The sequence below is a fragment of the Aphelocoma coerulescens genome, chromosome 1A (genome assembly GCF_041296385.1).
Source record: "Aphelocoma coerulescens isolate FSJ_1873_10779 chromosome 1A, UR_Acoe_1.0, whole genome shotgun sequence".
In the NCBI taxonomy this organism is placed as follows: Eukaryota; Metazoa; Chordata; class Aves; order Passeriformes; family Corvidae; genus Aphelocoma; species Aphelocoma coerulescens.
Window position 1 is genome coordinate 20,816,924 of NC_091014.1, and position 22,749 is coordinate 20,839,672.

The window sequence follows — 22,749 nt, forward strand, 5'->3', positions numbered from 1 at the left end:
AAAGACACAGATAATGTCTGAAAGAACCAGATTCAGTTAAACAAAGGCAAAATGTTTTACCGCATAAAGGAAAACAAAGCACTAAGAAAACAGTTAAGTTACATTTGCACTATTCTACATATTACTATCTTTTTACTTTAAAATAATTCATGAAGAAATTCTACACTGCCTACAGTCTTTCTCCACTTTCATGTATGAGATTTAGAAAGTTGTTTAGATGTTTATTTTTAGGTAGAACTGCCATTATTTCTTTGCAGATTTAAAAAAATAGTGTACCATCAAACCCTAACTTTTCCTACTTGCAAAATCAGTAGGACTGTGGTGGATATAAAAGCAATTAGCTGTTAGGTTGAGAGAATGTTCACACAAGTACCACCAGTACAGGCATGAAATTTTGCAATGTTCAAGAAACAGCAGCTGCAGCCTCTGGCTGTTGGTGTACTACTCTGGACCAAAAGCATATCCTATTATTTTAGGTGGACAGAGAGGTTGTTGTGTACAGGCTCTTAAGAAGCACTGCTCTAAACTTGAAAGAGTACCCTCTATGTATTTAAATCCCATAATAACTGCCAGCTTTCCCAAAATGAAAAGAAACGTGCTAGTGTACCTGAAAGGCTCTGCACTCTACACACCTTTTTCTTTCCCCTTCTCCAAAGCAAAGAGTTAAGCTTTACAGCATGCTCTGAACAAATGAAATGATCTGTTATTTCAGATTAAAAAAAGAATGAACTTTGAAGTCTTTAACCTCTCAAAAATCATCAATAAAACAATAAAAACAGGAAAAAAATAATCCCACCACCATCTTGTCAGCAGCTATCACCCTGGTTACACCAGAATTCCTATTAACATGGAAATTCTAATGGTGTTTGAAATCTACATGATCATACACACAGTTCAGCTATAGGAAAAGGTAATCTGTATGGGGGATGCCCCTTGTTTCAGGGCAGCTACATTTCATAGGTTTTCAAGATAGTTAGGAAAATAAATAAATAAAAAGTAATATACCTAAAAATAAATTTTCCTATGTGAAAAAATCCTCTTTTAATGTCAGTATTATCTCCCGTTATTTGGCCAATTGCATCTGTTTGTTGGATGTTTTTGTTTTGGCTAGTAGCTTTTGTGTCCCAGCACTCAGAAAACGCCTCTTCCCCTTTTAATAGTCCAAAAATTGAAGTTTAATGGGAAAGAATATTCTGTAGCCACCTCTCTGATTAGAATGTCAATCCACATTCTCGAGTTTCCACATAATAAAGACTTTTATTTATATAAAAGCAATAAGATGCAGAACAACTTTACAACTCCTACAAAAGTGAAGTATAAGCAAAAACATCAATTATGACTTGTACTCATAACTTTACAAAAGCATTTATCAGTCACACTGACTGCATAACTGCAGTTATAACAATCTCTTGCAAATATATGAAGCCTACTACGTATTGCAATATTTTACTTTGCCATCAGCATAAATCCATGTCACTCATTACCTTTTTCTAAAAGTATCTTCTAAAGCAACTCTAGACTACAGATACCAACAGAAAAGACAGATGCGTTAAAAATATTATCAAGGTATTTTGAAATTATTAGAAAGATACATCATTTACTGTGTTATTCCATGGCTCCTACTGCTGCAACTATATTGCTGCTTAAAAATTGAAAAGTTTTTAAACCTTAATTCAAACAGTTGATTGACTGTATTGGATTGTGCTGTATTGGCTGCATTTGTAGAATCCAAACTATTGAGCCATCTGCACCACAACTGCTTTCCAAGCTTTATCTTTGTCAAAATCCTTTAAGGTATTATTGGAAACCTAAAAGCAAAAAAATTTCAGACAAATGCAAACATGAAAAAAGGCTTTGATTAAAACCTGAAGTTCAAGCAAATAAATAGCTGAGAGAAGCTAGGAGAATGCAAATGTGAATAGTTACAGCCAGAGCTATTAAAATATTCTATACGTTTGTAAATTGCATAGTTTTGTATATTATAGAGTTTATATTTAGGATATAAAACATAATACTGTAAATTGTATAATACTTGAAACATTTGGGTCAAAGAAATTTGGCCAAATTCCTATTTTAAACTTGTTACTTAAGACATTTTTTCAAGATTTTTTCTAAAACATGACTGAAAGCCCTCACACCTAAACCTTTAAGCCCAAAGCCAGAAGCAGCCCCTAGTGGTGCAACTGAAGCAAGATTCACCTACATACATGCAAGCAAATTAAGGCCTTGCCTAAGAACACAGACTTCTGAGAAGCCAAAGGGACCTGCAACTTCACCTATAACATTATTCATGTGTTTAAATACTAAAAGGTAAGCAAAAAAAGTGTTGCTTTTGTGGAGAAAGTGCTCCTTTTAGCATTTAACTCGCCCAGTTTTTCAGTGACTTACAAACCAGGAATATTTTTGTAAATAATCCTCAGCAGAGACCTGTTCAGCCGTGCCATGACCTATGCTCCAAAATGTGACTTGTAGCAGTGAAGTGCTGCTGTGCTTCATCTTTTATACAAAACATAAGTCTCAGGACACAGATCCAGAAAATAACCAACCTACACCAAATACCCTCAGCAGCCTGAGGGGACACAATTCCAAAGCTTCCACTTTCCATTAGCAGCTGTTTACTGACTTGACTGATTCCAGTCTCTGCTCCCAGTGCTTTCTATCCAGTGCTGTTTCAGTCCAGATGCTCTCCCTAGAGCAGGGACTGAATTCAGCACTCTCTTTCTAGTGCAGTAAGCATGAGTTACTCTCAGAATCTTTAAGGGTCTAGCTCTGTACAGCAAAGAGGAAAGCCTAAGCGGTACAGTTCTGTGCCCTCTGTCATGCCCAGTTATCATCCAACCAGCAAACTATTATCTCTTGATTACAAAATTTGTTTCATAGAACAGCTTTTAATTGTGGTCTGAATTAAGATCAGAAATTAAGACCACAAAACATTACCAAAAGATTATTTTAAAATAGATATTTTTAAATTTTCTCATGGGTATAAATACATACCTCTGTTGTTCTGTATTCCTGTTTTTTAACCTGTGATGGTGTCCATGATGAATCTTGTAGTTTCATTTTTGTCTTGTAATTCACACACTGTATTACAGTTCCAATAGTAAGGCATGCCTGAATTAGCAGCATCAACATCAGAAGCAACAGGAGTACATCATAAGATTGCTGAAAATAGACATACATTGTTAACTAATAACAGAATAAAATATTTTATAATGTCCCCACCTCTATAAAGAATCATATCTAGATTTTTTAATTCAAATTATCATTTACAGTTTATTTCAGCATAAAGTTTCAACTAAAATTCTAGTGCCTGAGTTTGTTGAAAGTAGAAGAGATCTGTAATTTTTAAAAAAATGTTAATTTGCCAAATTATCTTTTCCTCTGGAAACAGAACAGAACTGAGGAAATCATCCTCTAAAACAGTGTCTTACTGCTGTTTCTGTCCTAAGCAATGTCCCAGCTATGCCTGAGCCCGGCCCTGTGCCTTGCTGGCTCTGACCTTGCCCTGCTGACCTGAGTTCCTGGATGACCTTAGATCTGCCTCAGTACTGTAGACTTACCTGGCAATCACTGAACCATGGATTGAACCTGGCTACCATGGCTGGACCTGCCTTGCTTTACTATTTTTTGGGGTGCTATAGGACTGCCCTGCTTGCCAATGAAGTTATTGTTCTTTTTCTGCCTTGCTGTTACCTCCTGCTCCATTGTTCATCCTCCTGTGCAGAGCAGCCCACTGTTGCTGTAACCAGACACAGAGTAAGAATGTAAGAAATGCTCTGCAGGGCATACCCACTGTCTAGACAGTGCAGTCATCTGTCTCCAACACGTGTGACAGGAGAAGCTACTTAAAGAGGGTATGTAAGCAGTGGCCACTCCTGAGGTTCAACAACACAGTACACTCCTCCAGAATAAGAACAAGATCACATACTCAGAAGCTGATTTTCCAGTCCCTGAGATACCAATCTAATAAACATTTTCCATCTAAAATTACAAGACTACTTAATGACTAGTGGATGCTAAGAGTAAAGACTCTTACTGACACTGGTCTAACGCCCATAAGTGGTTCTTTGAACATCGTCAGGGATTGGTAAACACTGCCAGTAGAGCCCTGGAAAGCTCTTCAGCAGTGCATGAGTAACGCTTCATACCAAAATGATTTAAACTTCGCAAACTTTTTCTTCTTTGTCCCAATCCAGACTTTGAATGAATCCAGGTATAGGCTTACAATCCTGACTATTAGTAAACATCCTAAGAAACAGAAAAATGTACTCTTCAAGGAGACCTAGAATCTTTAATTTAAATGCTACAAATTATAAAAGCCTCAAGGAGTCGAGCATATTGCATATTATTTTTACTGTGCCTTTAAAATAATATCCTATTTTTTTTTTAACTCTAATTCTGGGGTGCCAATAGATGTAACATACTTTCAGTTATATCATAAGTTAAACTAAAGTCGTAAAATAATTTCTATAACATTTCATTCAGTCTTTATAATGCAGTACCTTGTCTTCATATATTGCCTAATTTACTACTAACTTGCTACTGTAATAGATAGACGTTCATTTTTCAATTCCATAAAAACACCTACTTTAACAGCAGGTGGATAACTTTTAAAGATGTCAACCACTTGCATGATACTGAAGGATAAGTATGCTGAAGCGGTGAACAACAAAGGAGAGGTAACACTGCTAATGGCAATCAGGACCTCAACCTAAAAAATAAGACAATAAATGTTAAATAATAATTTAAAAAGTTAACTCTGGTTTGTGAATTGTCTCCTCGAAGCAAGCATAACAAAAGCGTGCAAAACTGTGTAAGATTACACATAAAAGACAAATACTAAGAGCCATCCACATTTCATGGAGATACAGAAGCAAGCTTTGAATAACTTAAGTTTCTAGCCAAAACACTGTTGGTTTGTAATTCATATTTCATTCAATACAGATGATGATGTTTTTGCTTTATTTTACAAGTGCTTTTCATATGCTCATAGAGGAAGCAATACCCAATCTGAAGAGCCAGTATAGAAGTACCATTTATTCTTCAATTTATATGAATTAATGAGAATTAACAACAGATATTGCAGACTTGCAACCTAAAAAAATCTTAAGCAAATAAATTTGAGTTGCCCTGAGGCAAATTGATTGCCATACAACAGCAGCCAAGTATCATTCAAATATCACCTCTACGGGATTATATTCTGACTTCAGTTGTGGTCATGCATCATTACTCACTTAAATATGGTTGCATGACTATTACTTGGAACAGATATTTTAAGGAGCCTTAACTACACATCTAGAACATTCAAGGAATAAATGCACTCTACTAAATATACTTAGTTCTTGTTGCTAATAATGAAGAATTTGTTTAAAATAGGTTCTAGGTCCAGTGTAGCCTGCACGCCTAATTTTCTCCTTTCAGAAACCACAACTGATAATGAAAGAAAAAGGGAACCTCATCTCACAAGCTTGAGAGCAGTTCTGGGCATACCATATGAGGCATGTCATTTTTCTATAGTAATATCTTTGCCCAAGGAATCACTACCAAAAAAAAAAAATATCCAAAACAAAACAAAACAAAACAAAACAAAACAAAACAAAAAAAAAAACCAAACTTCAAATTCTTTTCTAGAACTGATGAAATTAAGCCTCCAAAGGATCTACCAGAGTTCTTTTAAGGGATACGAGCTAACACATTTGTCACATTTTGTAGAAGCAGCTAAAAACAAGTGAGCAAACTTGATTAGTGCCCATTATCAGGCAGACTTTCTTAGCATTATTCCACTCTAATGACAAAATCCAAGAATTTTACACACTTACCAGACATTTACTTGGATATTCAGCAGCTACATGACTTGCAATAGCACTTGGAAAGCACTAAACAAAAGAGTGTAACAAAGTAAGTATTTATTGACTTGAAAACTACAAAAATTACAATTGAGTTACAGTAATTCCCACTATTCACAGCTTTTTTTCTTTTGTGAATTCTGAATGCTGAAAAGCTTGTTTATGAACTTTTTCCACTCCATGCAGAGGGATTTTACAGACACAGGAGCCATATATAAACCTAATCATCATTGTCTTCTTTCTCAATCAGTTCCTTTGTGGCAAGCAGGGCAGCACAACATCCTTTATGAATCCATTGCTCACAGGTACAGGCTGTTATTAGGGATAAGGGTTACCAATCACAGTCTCAGACTTTTAAAACAGTTAAAACTGAGAGGTTAAATAAGATGTTCTAAGGATTCTACCGCGCTGAAACTAAACTCAACTTTTTCTTTTACATCCTGAAATATTCTAGAACCCATGACTTTTTTGACAAAACACTTCACTTCTAATATCCTTAATACTCATTTCCATTTTACTGAATTGAGAACTAAAAATGTATCAGAGCACTTTACCTAAATATTGCAAAACAAAACAGAACAAAAATATTGCATACATATATTAAGTATATTGAAGTACTAATTCATTTGCTAAGCAGCAATTCCCAAACAGTATTAGAGCCAAATAAATACTCTGGTAGGGAGGAGAAAAGTGAAAAAAACATTAAATAAAAGCCATTGTTTTAAAAGAGTACCTTCCATTTGCACTACTTACAGCAACTAAGATCCAAAAGAATGTTACTGAGAGGTATGGACCTGAGACTAGAACATCCATATTCAAAGCAATTATTCCACCAAATACAGATGAAATTCCAATAATCACCTCAATTACCTAAAACAAATAAGAGCACACAAATTATTAACAATGTATTTGAACGCAAAATTTCCTACTTCCTATAGAAAGGAACTCACTGAAAAGAAAAAAATGTATTTATGCTACTAGCTAGGCATGAAGTCTACTTTCTCACAACTAAAATATGGCAAAATGCTACCTAGCTTACATATTTATGCTTCCATTTATTAGCTCCACCAAACAACAGTTAAGTTTACACTATTTATCCTTAAGTCATTAAATAGTCTCCTTTCCATAATAAAGAGCAGTTATGATTTATCTTGCAATCTTCTAAAAGGAAACATTTTACTATGTATCTCTCATTTTGTCTTTATTCTTTAAGTTCTTAACTACACTGATCTCATCCTGGCTTTAGAGAACCTTAGCACTTAGAAAGATGAAGTAATAAATTGATTTAATGAAGCAATGCTTTTCTTACTGAGTATGATTTCAGAATTCGAGCAGGAAAGCTGACATTGCTCAAAACAATGGCACTGTCATATGCAGTATTCTAGAGGGAATAAAAAAATCATGATAAAAAATATACAAAGCAATACATTTCTTTCTAATATCTTGTACAACCTGCTACAGATCCTAACAGTGGTATGCAACATCTGGTTGGCCCAGAAGAGGTGGCGGTGACACATCAGGATGTTTTCCAGTGCCAGACCACATCAATTACATTAAAACAAAATTAGTTAGTCCCAGATTAGTTGTTCCACAGCCACCATTCAATAACAAAATATTGTCATCTTGTCTCCCTCTCCCACTTTCTTCCTGAGCCTTCAGATTTTAAAGCTGTGGATTAGCAGGAGCCAAAGGAGGACAAGACACTACACAACTTTATCAATCAGCATTTCCAGTGGCACAGCATGTTTGCTTCATTCTTACCTAAGAGAAGTACTGTTGTAGAAAAATGAGGGTGGGGTTTGGGAAAGTACATGTGAATAAAAAGAATTTTATCAATAGCCCCAAATCCAGAAGCCAAGATTCGTTGTCCAGATACCACCAAACTGGCATACAAGAGAAATACTTCCTCTACATCAGGCTTCAAAAGGGTATTGCTTGCATACATACAAGTTATCATACTCTAATATTTCATACATGATTAAGTTTTATTCTACAAAACAGAAATAAAACATCTGCCATGCTCATTCATAAGATATTCAAAGAACTCTGTGCTGTATAATTTTGAACAGGTAATTTTGCAGAAGGGTCACTGCACTTTTAAAAGATAGAAGAAGCAATAACTGTTTTGTATGGTACTTTTATTTATAGTTCAAATATAGTTTTAGTATGCAAAGTTATATACTAGAGTTGCCAATAAATTGTCAGTGTATGTAATACAGGAAAATGGAAAATTTTTTAACACACACAATCCTTAAGGGTACCTACTTTCTTTCTTGTACAGCAGTCTTCAGTAGACCTAGCTGAAATGATCACAGTAGTTGCCATGAAGATTTCCAGCAGAATAAGTAGAATCAAGTTGAAATTTATCTGTCAGTAAAATCCCAGACATAAATGAGTTATGTCTTCCATACTAAAAATAAAGGAAGGGGCTGAGTCTAGCATGATTAGGCAGGTTGTCTGGTTTCTGTCAGATTTAGTCATATCTATTGATTACATACTTCATTAACTATTTTATTGGGTCTTGATGAATTTCAAGAACAACTCAGAATCATATTCAGAGTGCCTAAACTAAAAAAGAAACATTTACTTCATTTATGGGAATATTCTGCCTGGATTTTATCGCTGTCTTCCAGAAGAGGGGCTTATGACAAGGGAGTGTTTGCTGTGCACATTTGCTTTTTGCAGGCCCTTCCACACGAAACTGGAACACTGCAGCAACTAATGGAAGATTCTCCGGGGAAGGAGGGCCACACGTCGCAACTCCTAGGCTGCCATCCCAAATGGTGTGCCACCATAGTGGATGCTGAACAAAAACACAAACCAAAGAACTGCAGCAAGGATCCCAGTTCTGTGGCCTGCCTACTGCTAGTAAAGCATCCACAGACACTCTTCATGGTTCCATGACTCTCGCAGACTACATTGTTGTGCAAAAACATGGGTGCCACCATTGGTCACATTCGAGAGACAAGTAAGTGAAAGCAATACTTAACACTGCTCTTTTGTTCCCTATTATTCACATGAAAAGAGGTAGATACCTACACTAAATGGACAGAAACATTTCCTAGAGGCACACAAGTTAGGCAGAGTGGATCTCCCTTTCTTGTCTTCAAAAGCACCATGTTTTTTCCACCAGCAGCACAAGAAAACATCTGGTAGTCAGTCAGGCCACTGGGGCAAAGTACCAAAAGTCTAAGGAGAACTGACTCCATTCCAAACCATACAACTATAGTAAACCATTGTTCAACAAATTAGAACAGATTTATATTGTTTCCTCATGTCAGACCTGCTTTGTTGATGATGAAATCTCAGTTTTTCTCTGACACCTATCTTGCAGCACGTGTTTTTTGAAAAAAAGTAGTAAGTGGTAGATTTAGGAGGCTTCTTTGGACACTGAAATTCACTTTTGCTTAGGAAATGATAGTTGGAACTATGTGCCTTGCTGTACCCAATAGACTGTACAGTTGTACTAACTCCACAAACAGCAAAAAATGTCTTTGTGGTAAACTTCTAGAAAATGTGCTACAATGAAGAATACAGGAATTATTAGGCAAAAGAAGAGGTTTCAAATGTGTGACCCACAGAACAATTTAAACCAGATTATAAATTCCCATGACTTAAGACATGTTTTAGTACAGCGCTAATACTGATGTGAGCTGGCAAGGCCACACGTCACACTTGGCAGTGCAGTGCCAAGTAGATGCACAAGTGTGAGTCCAGAAGCACTGTAACAAAAGTGATGGACCATCTCACTTAGTCCTAGGTACAAGAAGTAAATAACAAAAATTGAAAAAATAACAGTAAACAAATTAGATTTTTATCTTTCCAGTATTATTTTCTGATATGACATATCTAGAGTATCAGATAGATTCTTTCACTCATAAAATTAGTTCAGTACACCTAGAACAATATAAAACTATCTCATCTCCAATTTCAGAGCTTAGATAATTTTCTTGAGTTTATTTCTCAAAAAGAAGTACAGCTAAAGCTAGAAGTACCTTCTGTAACAACGGGAGATTCAATGTTGGATTTTTAAGAGCTAACAGTACATAGAATCCATCTCTAGATACAGAGAACCAGACTAGCTGTGTCCCTAACCCTCTTCCATGACTAAAGAACATGCAACTGAGTAGAAAGTAGTAAATTACCACAACTTTAATCCTAATTTCTCTGAACCTGCATCAGGTACTAAAATGTGGTTCACTGAAACTGTATGAAAGGGTTGAATTAATATCAAGTTTAAATAATTTTAAGTTCAATACAGTTGTTTAAATCCACACTTCTAATATGATTTAAGATAGCCTACAGATGTTTCAAGACATCTGCACAGGTCTGACAAATGACAGAGGATCTAAAGGACACTGGTACCCTCCTGGACCAGTGGCTGCAGCAATGCAGGACAAGCAAGCACACACCTAATGGAGACACACATTTATGGTTAGGCAATCAAATCAAGCACCTACACTCCAGTAGATGCATGCACCCACATTCTCTATATTTTCATTACTGTCAGTGGAGACCTTGTCTATAAGAGAAAAAAGAGGAGGCCTTAAAAGCTACTGGGCCAAGCAGTAACTAGAGGTGGAGTTCAATTATACCAGCTGCATGGAGAATGTGCCTACATGAATGGGATGTTGGACACAAGACTAAGGGGAGACCCTCAGCCATCCAGAGTAGACACAGAAGTCGGGCAGAAGATCTCACAGCACTTTTTAAGGAAGAGAAGTGTAAGTTCAGGCCACGGAATCCTGACTTAGCCATCTATGATGAGGAAAACAAGATTGCAGGGTCCCACTGACTGTATCCCACAAACTATAATGAAGGTACAGACACTCAGCTTGCAAGGACAAAAAAAAAATGCATGTACACAATTTGGAGTTAATTTGAATCCTGTTCAAGATTTGAACACTTTCAGTTGCAGTGGCCAGCATGCACAAGGTTCCACTTATTTCTGTCCACCAGGTTTCTTATTTTAAGAGCTGGGAAGGAACAGAGTGGCAGCTTGGATCTTTACACATCGCATCCCTCATGTTGATAGCAAACTAATGACAGAACTGTATCCTCCTGGAGTGGTGCCACACAGTCATGGTCTAGGGCATAGCTCATATCTTGCATTCCATCTATCTATCTAAAGTTATTTCATGGAAATATGTATCAACACAAGTAACACTAATGAGGGATTATCCAGGTCTTTTATGTGAATTGACTTATTTGGATAAACTTATCCTTTTTATGAGTCTTACTGCTTTTAAACTACCAGCAGTGATATCAAAGACCTACTATTATTTTCTTGTGCAGTTTCCCATGGGAAGGCAAAATAAATATGATGATGAAAGAATAGCTAGAGCTAGCATTCTACATCTTCCTTGTACCACATGGGTAATGGAAAACAGCTGGCAGTGAACTGCCTAACAGTGAGACTGTCTCACTGGAACAGTACCCTTCGAAGAGGAGGGCAAGTCAGCAGCTGAATTACTCTTAAGACAGAAGAGTTAAAAAAAAGCATCAGAGCCAGATTTGCACACACAGTTATTCTCCCTTATCTTTCTTCAGTAATCAACCACATAGTATGGACAAGAAATAGGCAAGTGAAAAGAATTAAAATCACATAATCATGGACATCTTGTGAATATTATTGCAAGTAACTAACATTGGTCAAAGAGAAATGTAAAGTTATGCTATATGATCTCTCCTCACAGACCAAGCAGGAACACCGGGATATTGGCAGCAAAGTAATGACATGTGATCTCCAGCCACCTAATGTCCCGCCCCACCTTGCATTTTAACAAAGGTAAATGTATCACAATTAGTAATTGTTTTAGTAACTTACATTTATAGCTGATGGATTGAGGACAAGTTTGCATCCAAACCAAATTAAACACGTTGTTGTAACAGCAAATGTAGAGACAAACAGAATCTGAAAATTTGGTATCTGAAAAACAGTTTCAGAATGGGTTTCTCTCTCATTTGAAACATGTGGGGAATATGAACACACACACACATAGATATATATAGATATACACAGATACAGACAGATAGATAGATAGATAAAATTGACAATAAAATTTCATACTTACCACATTAATTTTATTCCTTGCTATAGCAAAGCTCACAACTGCTGAAGGAATACACTGGAAAAATTAAAAGAGAAGACTAGTGGGATATTCTGCACAACGAATTTTATATATACTTTTATAGATGTATTTTATGTGTCTGAAATTATATTTCAGTACACTTAGACAAACAGAAGACCAAAAACTCTGAAGAAAATGTGTTACTTGACTGAGCTCATTAATCACAATCAGTGTCTGAGGATTACAAGAAGTTTAAATATACCTTCCATATCCCTCAGTTTTGACTAACTACCCAGCACAATGTGATGAATAAAAGAAAGTCCTCTTTCATGAGGAATTTCATGGCTTTGTTAGTTTAAATTAACTCTAGAAGGCCTGAGATCCTTGAGCAGGAGAAAACAGTGCTACTCCCAAACTGGGCCTGCACATTCTTTAAACAGACATTATCCTGGCTGAGTAAGCTAAAATTTGCCCAATCTCAGAACAGCTCTGAAGAACCTTGTGAAAAATCTGCTGAGTCAAGCTACACTTGGAGAATTGTGCCTGGGATCTCCACTCTGTTCACTAAAAACTATGTTTCCATACTTGGGGACAAAGATAAATGGAAAAGTCATGCATAAATGAAAATTCTCACAAGTAATTTCTCTGTCCCTTAGCTGTTCCCCACCACAACAGACATGGCTCCATTACAGATCCAACTCTATTTTACACAAATGCCTAAAATGATAATTTAAATGTTCTTATATTAAATAATGAATCATGCAATAAATGCCACATTTCTAATTCTCCTCCCACACATCTGAACACTGACGGCTTAATAATGGAACACTATAAAGAGATTAATACTGATATGTAAAATTCTTGGCACCACTTCCTTAACACCTAAATGACCTTTACTGAACATAATTAAAACAGCCTTTTATGTCCTGGATACATAGGAATCTCTAGAACACTACAGGACTATGTTTAGGCAACTGAGTCCTAGTACTAGTCCAGATGGTGAACATCTAGAGAGCAATTGAGCTTCAGGCTAAAATGAGATACTTGGTGGCCAGCTGGCTCCACATCTGCCTAGGCTCTTCTGACTGCACCGATGCCATTACCTGCAGTAGGAGCTCTAACACTTTCCTCACATACAGACACACAAACATACACACCTTCAAACCCAATGTGGTAACAACCTGCATCCAAAAATCCAGCAGGTCTTTGGAAATTCTCAATAAACATGAAGTTCAAAGAGTTGAGATTAGGGGCAGAGAAAGAGACATCTCAGTAACTAACACTAATGTTGCAGAAAATAATGTATCTCTGAGGATACTGACTGCAAAAACTCCTCCAACTTTATTTTAACACCTTTAGTGGAAACCCAAATGATAACTTATTCACAGAGTAACTCCTGGGACTTGTTTGTTCCAAGTAAAGCATTCATCTTGGACCTAACTTAAATATATAAGTCAGTTTGAGAAAATAACAATTACAGAACAGAATATGGCCATAAAGCGAGTATATCAGACTCATCTTATTAATATCTAAAGTGTAAAATACAGTAAACATATATATGCACCCCTAAAAATATAGTAAAAAATACTGGGCTTTGGAAAATGTCAGGCATCTTTAATGTATACTTTACTAATAAAATAACAATATTCAACAAAACTTTAGTCTGCTTCAGTACTTAGATATTATTGCAAAATAAACTCAAAAATCAATGCTTTGAGATACAATCTGAAATATATTTTGATACCATATAGCCAGAAAACTTCCCAAATGCATGGCAATCAAAATTTTCTTCAAATCAAGCACAGAGAAACTCCTCAGCAGATGAATATTGCATGCCAGTGGTGAGTTGATAAACAAAAATGGTAACACAAACCCAGTTGTCTTTATGACAACTGTTATTCTTTTAACCATGCAACAAAAATCCATTTAATGAACTGTTAAATAGAATTAAATCTTCCATGAAGAAAATTAGTTGTAAAAAAAGACAGATAGAATAAAAGACATAAACCCACAAAAAATATTTACTATTCCATTTGCTGTCAAACAGCCACAGCAAATAATTAAGAATGCTTACTGAACCTGCTGCACAACGTAAATAATCCATTTCAGATGGAAAAATATTTCCCAGATATAGTGAAAATCCAGAAGTAATAAGGAGGCAAGTCTGGAAAGCAAGAAATAAAATAAATTTATATTAATAAAACTATTTTAAAAAGAACAACTAGTCACATAAAAATCAGTAATCAATCCCTTTCAAACTGAGCTACTGATGAACTTTTAAGAATGCAGTTTTTGTGTGAATAAATTTGAAGAAAAACATCAAAATATGCTGACTTCCAGAGATATTTTGCTGATTACCAAGACCTAATAATGAATAATGTTCATGTTTAAATCAAGCATTTTGTCCTGACCTGGCAAATACCTCAATAAAATACTCAAAAGGTAACTTTAGTGGTACAAATGTTTCCAAAACCTCAGCTATGTCTCTACTTTGCATTCTCTGCTTGACTCCACCAACATTCATTATGCATATGGGCAGCTGGGCAATTGCCAGCTAGAACACAGCAGCAAAAATAGTATTGGGACACATTAATGAGGTTTCTTCCACTATGTTCCTGCATCCCTCCAAATTCTCTTCCTGCTTTCATTCAGCTGCACACCCAAAAATGTTGAATTGCTCCTCTTCCCTTAATAAGTCTTCTGTTTATTTCATAACTACCACAGTTACACACTCTGCACTAAGCGATTAGTGTCTTCTAGTAACATTATTTTGTTTTTCCTTGTCATTCTTCTGAGTAGGCATTTCTTTGAAGGGGCTGGGGAAGGTAAGAGACAGAACAGCTCTTTTGTTTTATTTGGGCATTTTTTTCATGTTAGAAAATTATTGGGGGTCTTTAAAAATCCTTGTCAAATAAAGACAGAAAATAAGGATAGTGTATGTGCATGTATAAACACAGAGAGAATTTTGGGAGACTGGAAGAACAGTCTATGGACCACAAGCTGAAATTGTGCTTGAAGCTCATCAAATTGTTTCTGCACAAAATCAGCCCATCAGCCACTTTGATATCATTCTACAGTTTGCAACCGCTCCTTGAAGCATCATTCTGTTCACTATGACTTACATTGCTCAGCATACAAACTTTCTTTTCTGGACACTGTCTTTCAGTAGAGCTGATAGAGACTAATGCTTGGGAGAAAAATCTGATTGGAATTTATTCCATTAGTTTATTAATAAAACTGCATTTTCATTTTTCCATGAAGTTTATTCTTTTTGATAATATGACTTCAGCAAATTATCATTAGACATTATTGTCTCCAAAAATTTACAACAACTCAGTAAATTACAGACAGTTGCCCTTTTTGACAATTAATTTTGAGAAAATTTAGTGCAAAGAAAGCCAGCACTTCTTTTGCTCTCTTTTCATGTCAGAGTACATCTGAAAGGAAATCCAAGCCTTGCAGTTTGTCAGAAAGGAAAAAATGTTCAGCTGTTTCCACAAAAATAAGGCAATACTTTTATTCACTGTGTAAAAACAAGCAATTACCATATTAACAGTGAGACACTTTTAGCACTTAATAAAAATTATGCTTCAAAGCTATAATGAAGTTTAATTAACTTGGCTCAGAACATGGATAAGCATATGATGTACATGCAAGATGAGTATCCTGTGATTCTAGCAGTGACAAAAAAAATTCCAATCACTGTGATGTTCATGTAAGAAACACAAGTATACACCTCTCTACGTAACAATTATACCAAATAATTATGTGGCTATTGAAGCCTGATAGATGAATGTGGCAAGTATATTTTTAATGCCAAAATGCTATCATGGCAGCCACAGTACATTTAATAGTTAAAAATATTTTTAAAAGAATGCATATGGTCAGCATACTCTATATGCTCTACCAAAAGGCACAGCTTATACATACACATGGGCTGATATTTACCACTACCACACTTATTGTCTGCTTATATGATTAATGTTAATGATAAAAATAAGCCTTCATATACCATCTCTGATTAGTAAAAAAATATCCAAAGAATACCAGCAGTCAGTGAATTACTACATTCCAGATTTGCTAAATACGTTTCTATTTTTACAAAGATTTTTTCAACACTATCAGTGATGAAATTATGAGTCTTCAAATGATGCCAAACAGAACAGACTGCTGGGCACTAAGGCCTCACCTATATTTTTAAATCTGGTATCATTTAAAGTACTTACTCCCATCAGCAAAGAAAATATCCATGTTTTGTAACTAAAGCAAGGATGCAGCCTCTTTGACAGCTGAAGGTCACTGGATTTGATATCTGGTATATAATTTCCATTCTCTTGTTTTCCTCGCTCCAAAGTTGCCATCCTGTCATAGCTAAATTCTTCTCTGTAACCTTCTTCCCTGGTCATAACACTTCAGAAAGGCAATTAAATAATAATAATAATAATAATAATGGAAATTACAAAGAAAGAGAAAAAAATATTAGTTAGATCCTTCACATACTCAGATCAGTGCTCAACTAGGTTTTTTTGTGTATTCAAGACAAAATAAATAAAAGCAATATTTAGTTACTGGATGTATTCACATTTCAAAGTATGTAAGCTTTCTAACAACTTACTTGCATACATTAAGTAAATTACATCCTACAGTCACAGTTCATAATAATACAGTACAAGTACCAACAAACTGAAAGTTTGTGTGTCTATGATACCTCAATAGATTCTTATTTCAAGATCTAAGAACCAGTTTTAGAGGTATTTAGTTAGTGCATACCTCTATAACCAAAGCTTTTTTCTTTTTCAACTCCAGGACAGAAGAGATAATCAAACAGGTTTCAATATAAATTCCATTTGATTTCAACACTTTTTATCACCTATCTAAAATGACAGACTTCCCTATGAGTCCCATGAACACCCATACTCACAATAACTCAGCTACAGCAAACTGTTTCTAATTTACCCAGTATCAACCATTTCTCTCGTTCACTTCGTCCTTTTCTGTTCACCTCACTGCTTGCCAATCTGTTAAAATACCTTGAGGAGTATCTTATATTAGAACTAAGTTACTGCAGATTTTTCAACAGTTAAAAACCTTTGTGCTTACCTTCCACTGAAAAGTTAACTGTCAGTTTAAAACAGCCCTGTGGACACAGCTGCCTGTACACTTTGTGATATTCTCACCGTTCAGTGAGTCATGCCGGCTTTGAAAAGTTCTCCCTTACACTTTGGCTTTCAACAACATCTATTCAGATATGGAACAAAAGCACAGCAAGAACTTCAGTTAAGCCAGGGAACAGGAAAATGCCTCCTGAATTTTAATTAACAGAACACACTAGAAAATGACTGTACTACATCTCATAGGGCTGCTTCCAAATCACACCAACAAATTAAAAGTTTCATGTCTCTTTCTTATTTGAATACTACGCCTTACTTAGCATCTTAAATAAAAGCTTCCTCACAGTTTAACAGTTTTAGCTACCATAATAGCCAGTGATCACAATATCCAACAAACGAGTTCTTGTTTCAAAAGAGCAAAATGTACTTACAATGCAATATTCTCCTAGAAAAAACTATGAATAAAAATTCAAGTATTACAGTATCTCAACAAGTTGGGAGGTTCAAAAGTTAGAGGTTAGAAATCTATCAACATTATGATTTTCACTGTGGAACACTTCTTTCTCTTTTTCCACTAACCCCAGTCTTCTGGAGTGGTTAGATAAACCCTGTACACTTCAACTGTGCCGTCATTTATACTTACAGAACAACCAGATGACTAAACAACATATTTTAAATCTAGCAGGCAGCAGTGACATGCAATGGCCAGCGTACTTTGGATCCAGTCCTCCTGCTTATTAGGCAATGAAAAGGGAAACAAAAAAGGACATTTTTATCTTGAAGATGTTGGCACCTTGACAGCTACAGCAATGACAGGGTCTTTTGTCTAAACTTTAAACACTCTTGTAACCAAGACACAATTAAATCTTCAGTATTCTGAAGGGCATCACCTTCAAAGTATGCGAGAAAAACTTCTGAACAGCACAACTTCTTAGTTTGTACAGACTGTAGATTTTCCTTTTTTCATGTCAGCCAATACTGAAAGAATATTAAAATGTTACAGTCGTTTTAATAGATTTAAACAGGGAAATTATTACACTATACACGGCTCTCGACACAGCTGTAAACTGTGCTAGAAAAGAGGGGGAAAAAAGACTGTACAGTCAAGCAAAATTGTCTGAAGTAATTAAGCCCTTCTGTTCCTCTGCTCATGGAAGGAACACTGCACAACTATTTCCATTATCTGTAACTTTCCAAAGACTATGGTTTAATGGAAAATGGGTATTGTTTACCTGACAGCTTTTTCAATGAATGCTAACACAAATTATCATAGATGCAAAACACAATCATATTTTAACCCTTTTGACCAGTTTAGGGAGAAGGTTTGTCTTGGGGTTTTTTTAAATAAAATTGGTGAGATATTCAGGGATTTGCTTGATCTAATCTCTTTGAATAAAAAGAATTTGTAAAGTCCTGCACTGCTGACCAGAGCAGCTTCAAACCCTGAACAATTTGTTCACAATTCCAAGTGTTTGAGCCAGTATTGTACCTGAAAGTTCCCTCTCTAAAGCCTGGTATTACAGTGTCTTCTCAGGTTATAGTGAAATTCCTCCTACCCCCTTTCCTGTGCACTTCTCAGTATTTCCCATTTCCCTTTTGCACAGAGGTTCACCACATAATTACTGTATCCTCTGCATCAGCATCAACAAAAAACACTTAAACTTCAAAGTTCAGCTTCTACTCTAAAAATTTTCTGAGGCCCTTATTTTAGGTTCCCTTCATTTCGTGTTCCTAATTCCAGAAAAAGCCTCTTTTTTGTGGATACACAACTGTAAGACAAGATCTGGTAACTAGAACACAAGTCACCGACCAAGACCTTTTAATGTTAAATAAGGTACAAATGTGCTGTACAAAGAGATTCCTCCTAATTCTAAAGTATGCATAGGAATCCTACACAAAGAATGCTCCATGTATAACAATTCCAACACAACATGACAGGCTTCTGAAAAGGATTTAAAAATTAAGTGTTTTAATTCTATCTTAGGCCAAAGAATGTCAAGGGACAACAATCAAATCAAACTGTGAGCAGCTATGAAGAACTACATGCTTCCACGACAGGATTGACCACTGAACAAATGCAGCTGTAGCAGATACTTGGTCATTTGCCACAGGCTGTGCAATGCCCCCAACAGTAACCACAAAAGATAAAAAACAGATTAACAAGTATAACTCAAGTGCCAAGGGATAGTGTGACAAAAAGGTACATAAGCTTGTCATAGTCCTACTTTTGCTATCAAAGACTAATGAAAAAGAATTCTGTCCTGGGCCAGGTTCCCTAGCCCTGAACAAAGGTTTGCCACATGTTCCCAAATCTAAATGAAAACTGCACCTGAAGCTCTGGTGAAATTTACATTTACCATCCTGACAAATTCTTCAATTTTCTGGTAAGTTAACAGCTGCCCTACACTTGTATTCTTTCACACGATATTTAACTACACTATTTTAGCTCGTTACCTGTATACTTTGTTCAATATTTTCAGCTCTTTTAAAATCAGCTCTTTGATGTATTTTCTCTGAAGCTTATTCCTCAGTCCATGATTCCTAGCTCTTGTCTTGGGGCATGTACTGAACCAAGATCAAAATGTAGAGCAAATAGCTTCAAACTGATGTCTTGCTCCCCTAGAATAACATTTACTCCCCCAGTATAATGCAAATTTAGTCCTTCATGTAAACCATCATCTTCTCCAGAAACACAATTTCTTCATCCATCACATTTTGGCCAACTAACAGTCCCCTGCCAGAACTCCACTGGAAACTCAGTGAAAGAAAACAGTAGTTGAAATTCTTTAAACCAATGTATCAAAAGAGGCTAACACTCTCTCAGCACGTTTCTAAACACAGCATTGACTACAGACACTCATATATGTTTCTCCTTCCAATAGCATCATCTCAGTTACTTCAGAATGAGAACTGGAACCTCTGTGCAGTTACTAGCAACCACAATTTATTCTGGTCTAAGAACTGTACAGAACTCTGTGTTAAAGCACCTCAAATGCATTCCTAGCCCTTCTTTGCCTAAAGAACAGAGTGAACCATACAAGCAGAAACTAAAAAGTTGCCAAAGACAACTGGTGCTTTAGTCACACAACTTAGGCAGCGTATTCTGTGATTTCTACAAAAAAGTACACACTGCTCTGCTCAACCTCCTGAAACCACCTCCTCTAACAGCTTTATATGGCAGTTCCTATTGAAACTACAGGGATGCTGAGCTCGTCAACTCAAAAAACTTTGCCTTGTGAAATACTGTTAAACAAAATGCAAAGAGGGCTTATATGAGATATCTGAAGTGCACTGTGTGAAGAGAACTGGCAAAAGTATGAACTACAGACACAGTAAGCAAGTCACTAAAATTGTATTTCCGCTAGCGCTACAGCAGCTCTTTCATTAACGATATTAAGACACAACCACCGTTTTTTTCCTGCTCGGCAAGTTTATAATGTTCCAGAGCTTATCATTTTGAAACCGGCTGCTACTGAGAGCATCAAAACCCATCAATATGCCATTTGCACATGAATACCCTTCCAACCCACTCCGTTTCACCACACTGGAAGGACTCCATTCTTGGCTTATTCCCAGGGCCACGAAAGGGCACGGAGAGATCTCAGACCAGGGGAGGTGAGATCCTGTCCGTGGGTTCTCCCTGGCCCGGGCGTCTTACCAAAGAAACCCGTCACACACTACGACCACAATTTCGGACAGCACCACCAGCAAGCAACAAGCCGCACGCACCACTCTGCTTTAAGCTTTTCTGTGGTAACCTCGTGCGACACCAGCTTTACAGTGCCCTCAAGCCCGCCAGCCAACACCCCGGAGACAGACACCGCCCGCCGCTCCCCAAGGGCTGCGCTGAGGGCGGCCCCCGACGCCGGAGCGAGCCCTGCGCGGACGCGCGGGAGCCCCCGCGGCGCACGGCGCTGCCGCGTGACCGGAGCGAGCAGCGCCATTGGCCGCGGCGGCGCGGGCTCGGGGCGCTCCGGGGGAGGTTTCACGCCTCGGCCGGGCGGACTTTGCAGAGCTCGGACCCTGCGCTGAGGCGCTTCGGCATGCTATCTCTCCTTTCTAAGGCGGTCTCCTTCTTCTGGAGACGCGCAGATGACGAAGATAAGAGATGGGTGACCTCAGGTAGGAATTCCGGGCCGGTTGCGGGTTTGTGGTGCAGCTTCTGAGCCGTTAGGTGTGCTTGTCCCCCGCGTGAGTGCAATTGAGTGCAGACCTGTTTCCTTAAGAAGTGCTAGGAAAATTAGTCCACAAACACGAGAGATTTATGTCCAAAAAGTAGACGGAGGAGTCCTGTTACATTATTCAAATAAAGGGAGAGGTCTTGGGCATTTCCCATGGGGTCTCTCAGGCTGTTAGAGGACGCAGCCTCCTTTTTATCCTAATTTCCCGGCCGCCTTTCCCTCGCTTTCCCCATTGGCTGAGGTACTTGAGAGGCACAGACTTCCCGAATTGCCCAGTAAAGACCCCCTTCTAATGTGTAACCTCCCCCCTCTTTTCTTTTTCTTTGTGTCTCTGTTCTATTTCTCTGAATCGAGGGATTTAACGCAGTCTTGAGTAACAGTCTGTCAATTAGTGCAATTCCTATGGAATTTATAGTTCTTCCCATTGCTTCTTTCATCTCTCAGTATCTGGCTCTATCTACAGCAGGCCCACAGTTTGTTAAGACACCTCCTTCTCACTCCTTTCAGAAGTAAGGAGAAGATTGAGATTATAAGGCATCATTTTGACTACACAGCATGTGGAAGTTTTCCCAGAAGTGCTTTTTTGCCGTTTCCTGGGTAGGACAGGTTACTTTTGCTGCTGAGAGTATGGAGTGAGGTGTAGGAGTAGTGTTGTGGTGAAGCTTTGGGCTTTCCCTTGTGCTAGTGTCTTAATGAATAAACTTTCATTTTACTTGGGCTGTAGAATGGAGATGATAGTGTAGTTTTCATATTTTAAAATTATGCACAATTAAGAATGCTTCTAGTAGCATTATTCAATGTAGTAGGAAATACCTTTTCATATTTACAAATGCTTGAAAGAAAACAAAACCCACTTTTTGTCTTGACTGTGAGTGTAGCTAGTAATATATTCGAAGTCTAAAGTAGCATATTTCAGCCCACCTTTAAGTCTGAAGTTGCAGGGCAGTGCAGTTGAGTTGTCTGTGTGATACATGAGTGGATCGTACGTATAATCCAAAAGACTAAAAACTTCTAGGTTTACAGAGAAACATCACTACATCTAGGTTCAGAAGTGTATTAACTATAATATCATTTAAACGAATCTGAAGAATTAATTTGTATAGCTTGTTTACTTTTCCTGCTTTTTCAGTATAGAAATCTTAACTATGTTGGATTCCCCATGCAAACAGTGCTGACAAGTTTCTTTTGCTGTAGGAAATCTTAAAAATAGTTGATGCCTCACAGCTTTTGGGAGAAGCTACTTAGTGTGCAGGCATTTATTTATTTCAAGTTTTTCAGCATATTTGAATATTTTTTTTAATATATATATATATATATTTGTATTCAAGTGTCAGATTCTGAAATGGAGTAATCCTGGCCTAACTGAACAGAAGGCTTTGGCTGAACCTCAGGAAAAGGATGAGAGAGTTTGACTTTTGGAAGAAGGCACAGGCAGCTCAGGATAACTACTACAAGGATGTCATGAGGTTATGAAGGGAGTAAATTAGAAGGGGCAAAGCCCAGCCAAAAGTTTCTATAAATGTAATAGCAACAAAAGGAG

The 22,749-nt window shown here is 37.0% G+C and overlaps 2 protein-coding genes across 10 annotated transcripts in view; one reads left to right on the forward strand and one right to left on the reverse strand.

Annotated features, from left to right (window-relative positions):
• Positions 1-1,287: 1,287 nt before the first annotated feature.
• Positions 1,288-21,338, reverse strand: MLC1 (modulator of VRAC current 1). 9 transcript variants are annotated; one of them, XM_068995744.1, is made up of 14 exons: positions 21,146-21,338; positions 17,919-18,006; positions 17,018-17,155; positions 16,144-16,327; positions 13,992-14,081; positions 11,921-11,974; positions 11,674-11,775; positions 8,112-8,213; positions 7,156-7,227; positions 6,600-6,716; positions 5,820-5,876; positions 4,589-4,711; positions 2,995-3,162; positions 1,288-1,808 (listed from the first exon to the last, which is right to left on the reverse strand). In XM_068995744.1, exons 4-14 carry the CDS (start codon positions 16,321-16,323, stop codon positions 1,734-1,736), a joined length of 1,140 nt encoding a protein of 379 aa, XP_068851845.1. In that variant the 5' UTR covers positions 16,324-16,327; positions 17,018-17,155; positions 17,919-18,006; positions 21,146-21,338; the 3' UTR covers positions 1,288-1,733. The 9 variants fall into 9 exon arrangements, with proteins under 9 accessions (XP_068851845.1, XP_068851836.1, XP_068851826.1 ...); XM_068995735.1 differs by lacking the exon at positions 21,146-21,338 and adding an exon at positions 20,758-20,871; XM_068995725.1 differs by lacking the exon at positions 21,146-21,338 and adding an exon at positions 20,687-20,871.
• Positions 20,962-22,749, forward strand: part of MOV10L1 (Mov10 like RNA helicase 1) — a 35,352-nt gene continuing 33,564 nt past the window's right edge. Inside the window, exon 1 of the mRNA XM_068995705.1 lies at positions 20,962-21,150. Within this exon, the coding sequence (XP_068851806.1) occupies positions 21,072-21,150 (79 nt within the window). The 5' untranslated portion in view covers positions 20,962-21,071. The remainder of the gene's footprint in view (positions 21,151-22,749) is intronic.

Coding starts and splice junctions, on each gene's coding strand:
- MLC1 (XM_068995744.1), bottom strand. CDS start 16,323: ATGACCAGGGAAGAAGGTTACAGAGAAGAATTTAGCTATGACAGGATG. Junction 6,717..7,155: donor GAATTCTGAAATCATACTCA/GTAAGAAAAGCA, acceptor TATTTGTTTTAG/GTAATTGAGGTGATTATTGG. Junction 4,712..5,819: donor AATATCCAAGTAAATGTCTG/GTAAGTGTGTAA, acceptor CTTATTTTTTAG/GTTGAGGTCCTGATTGCCAT.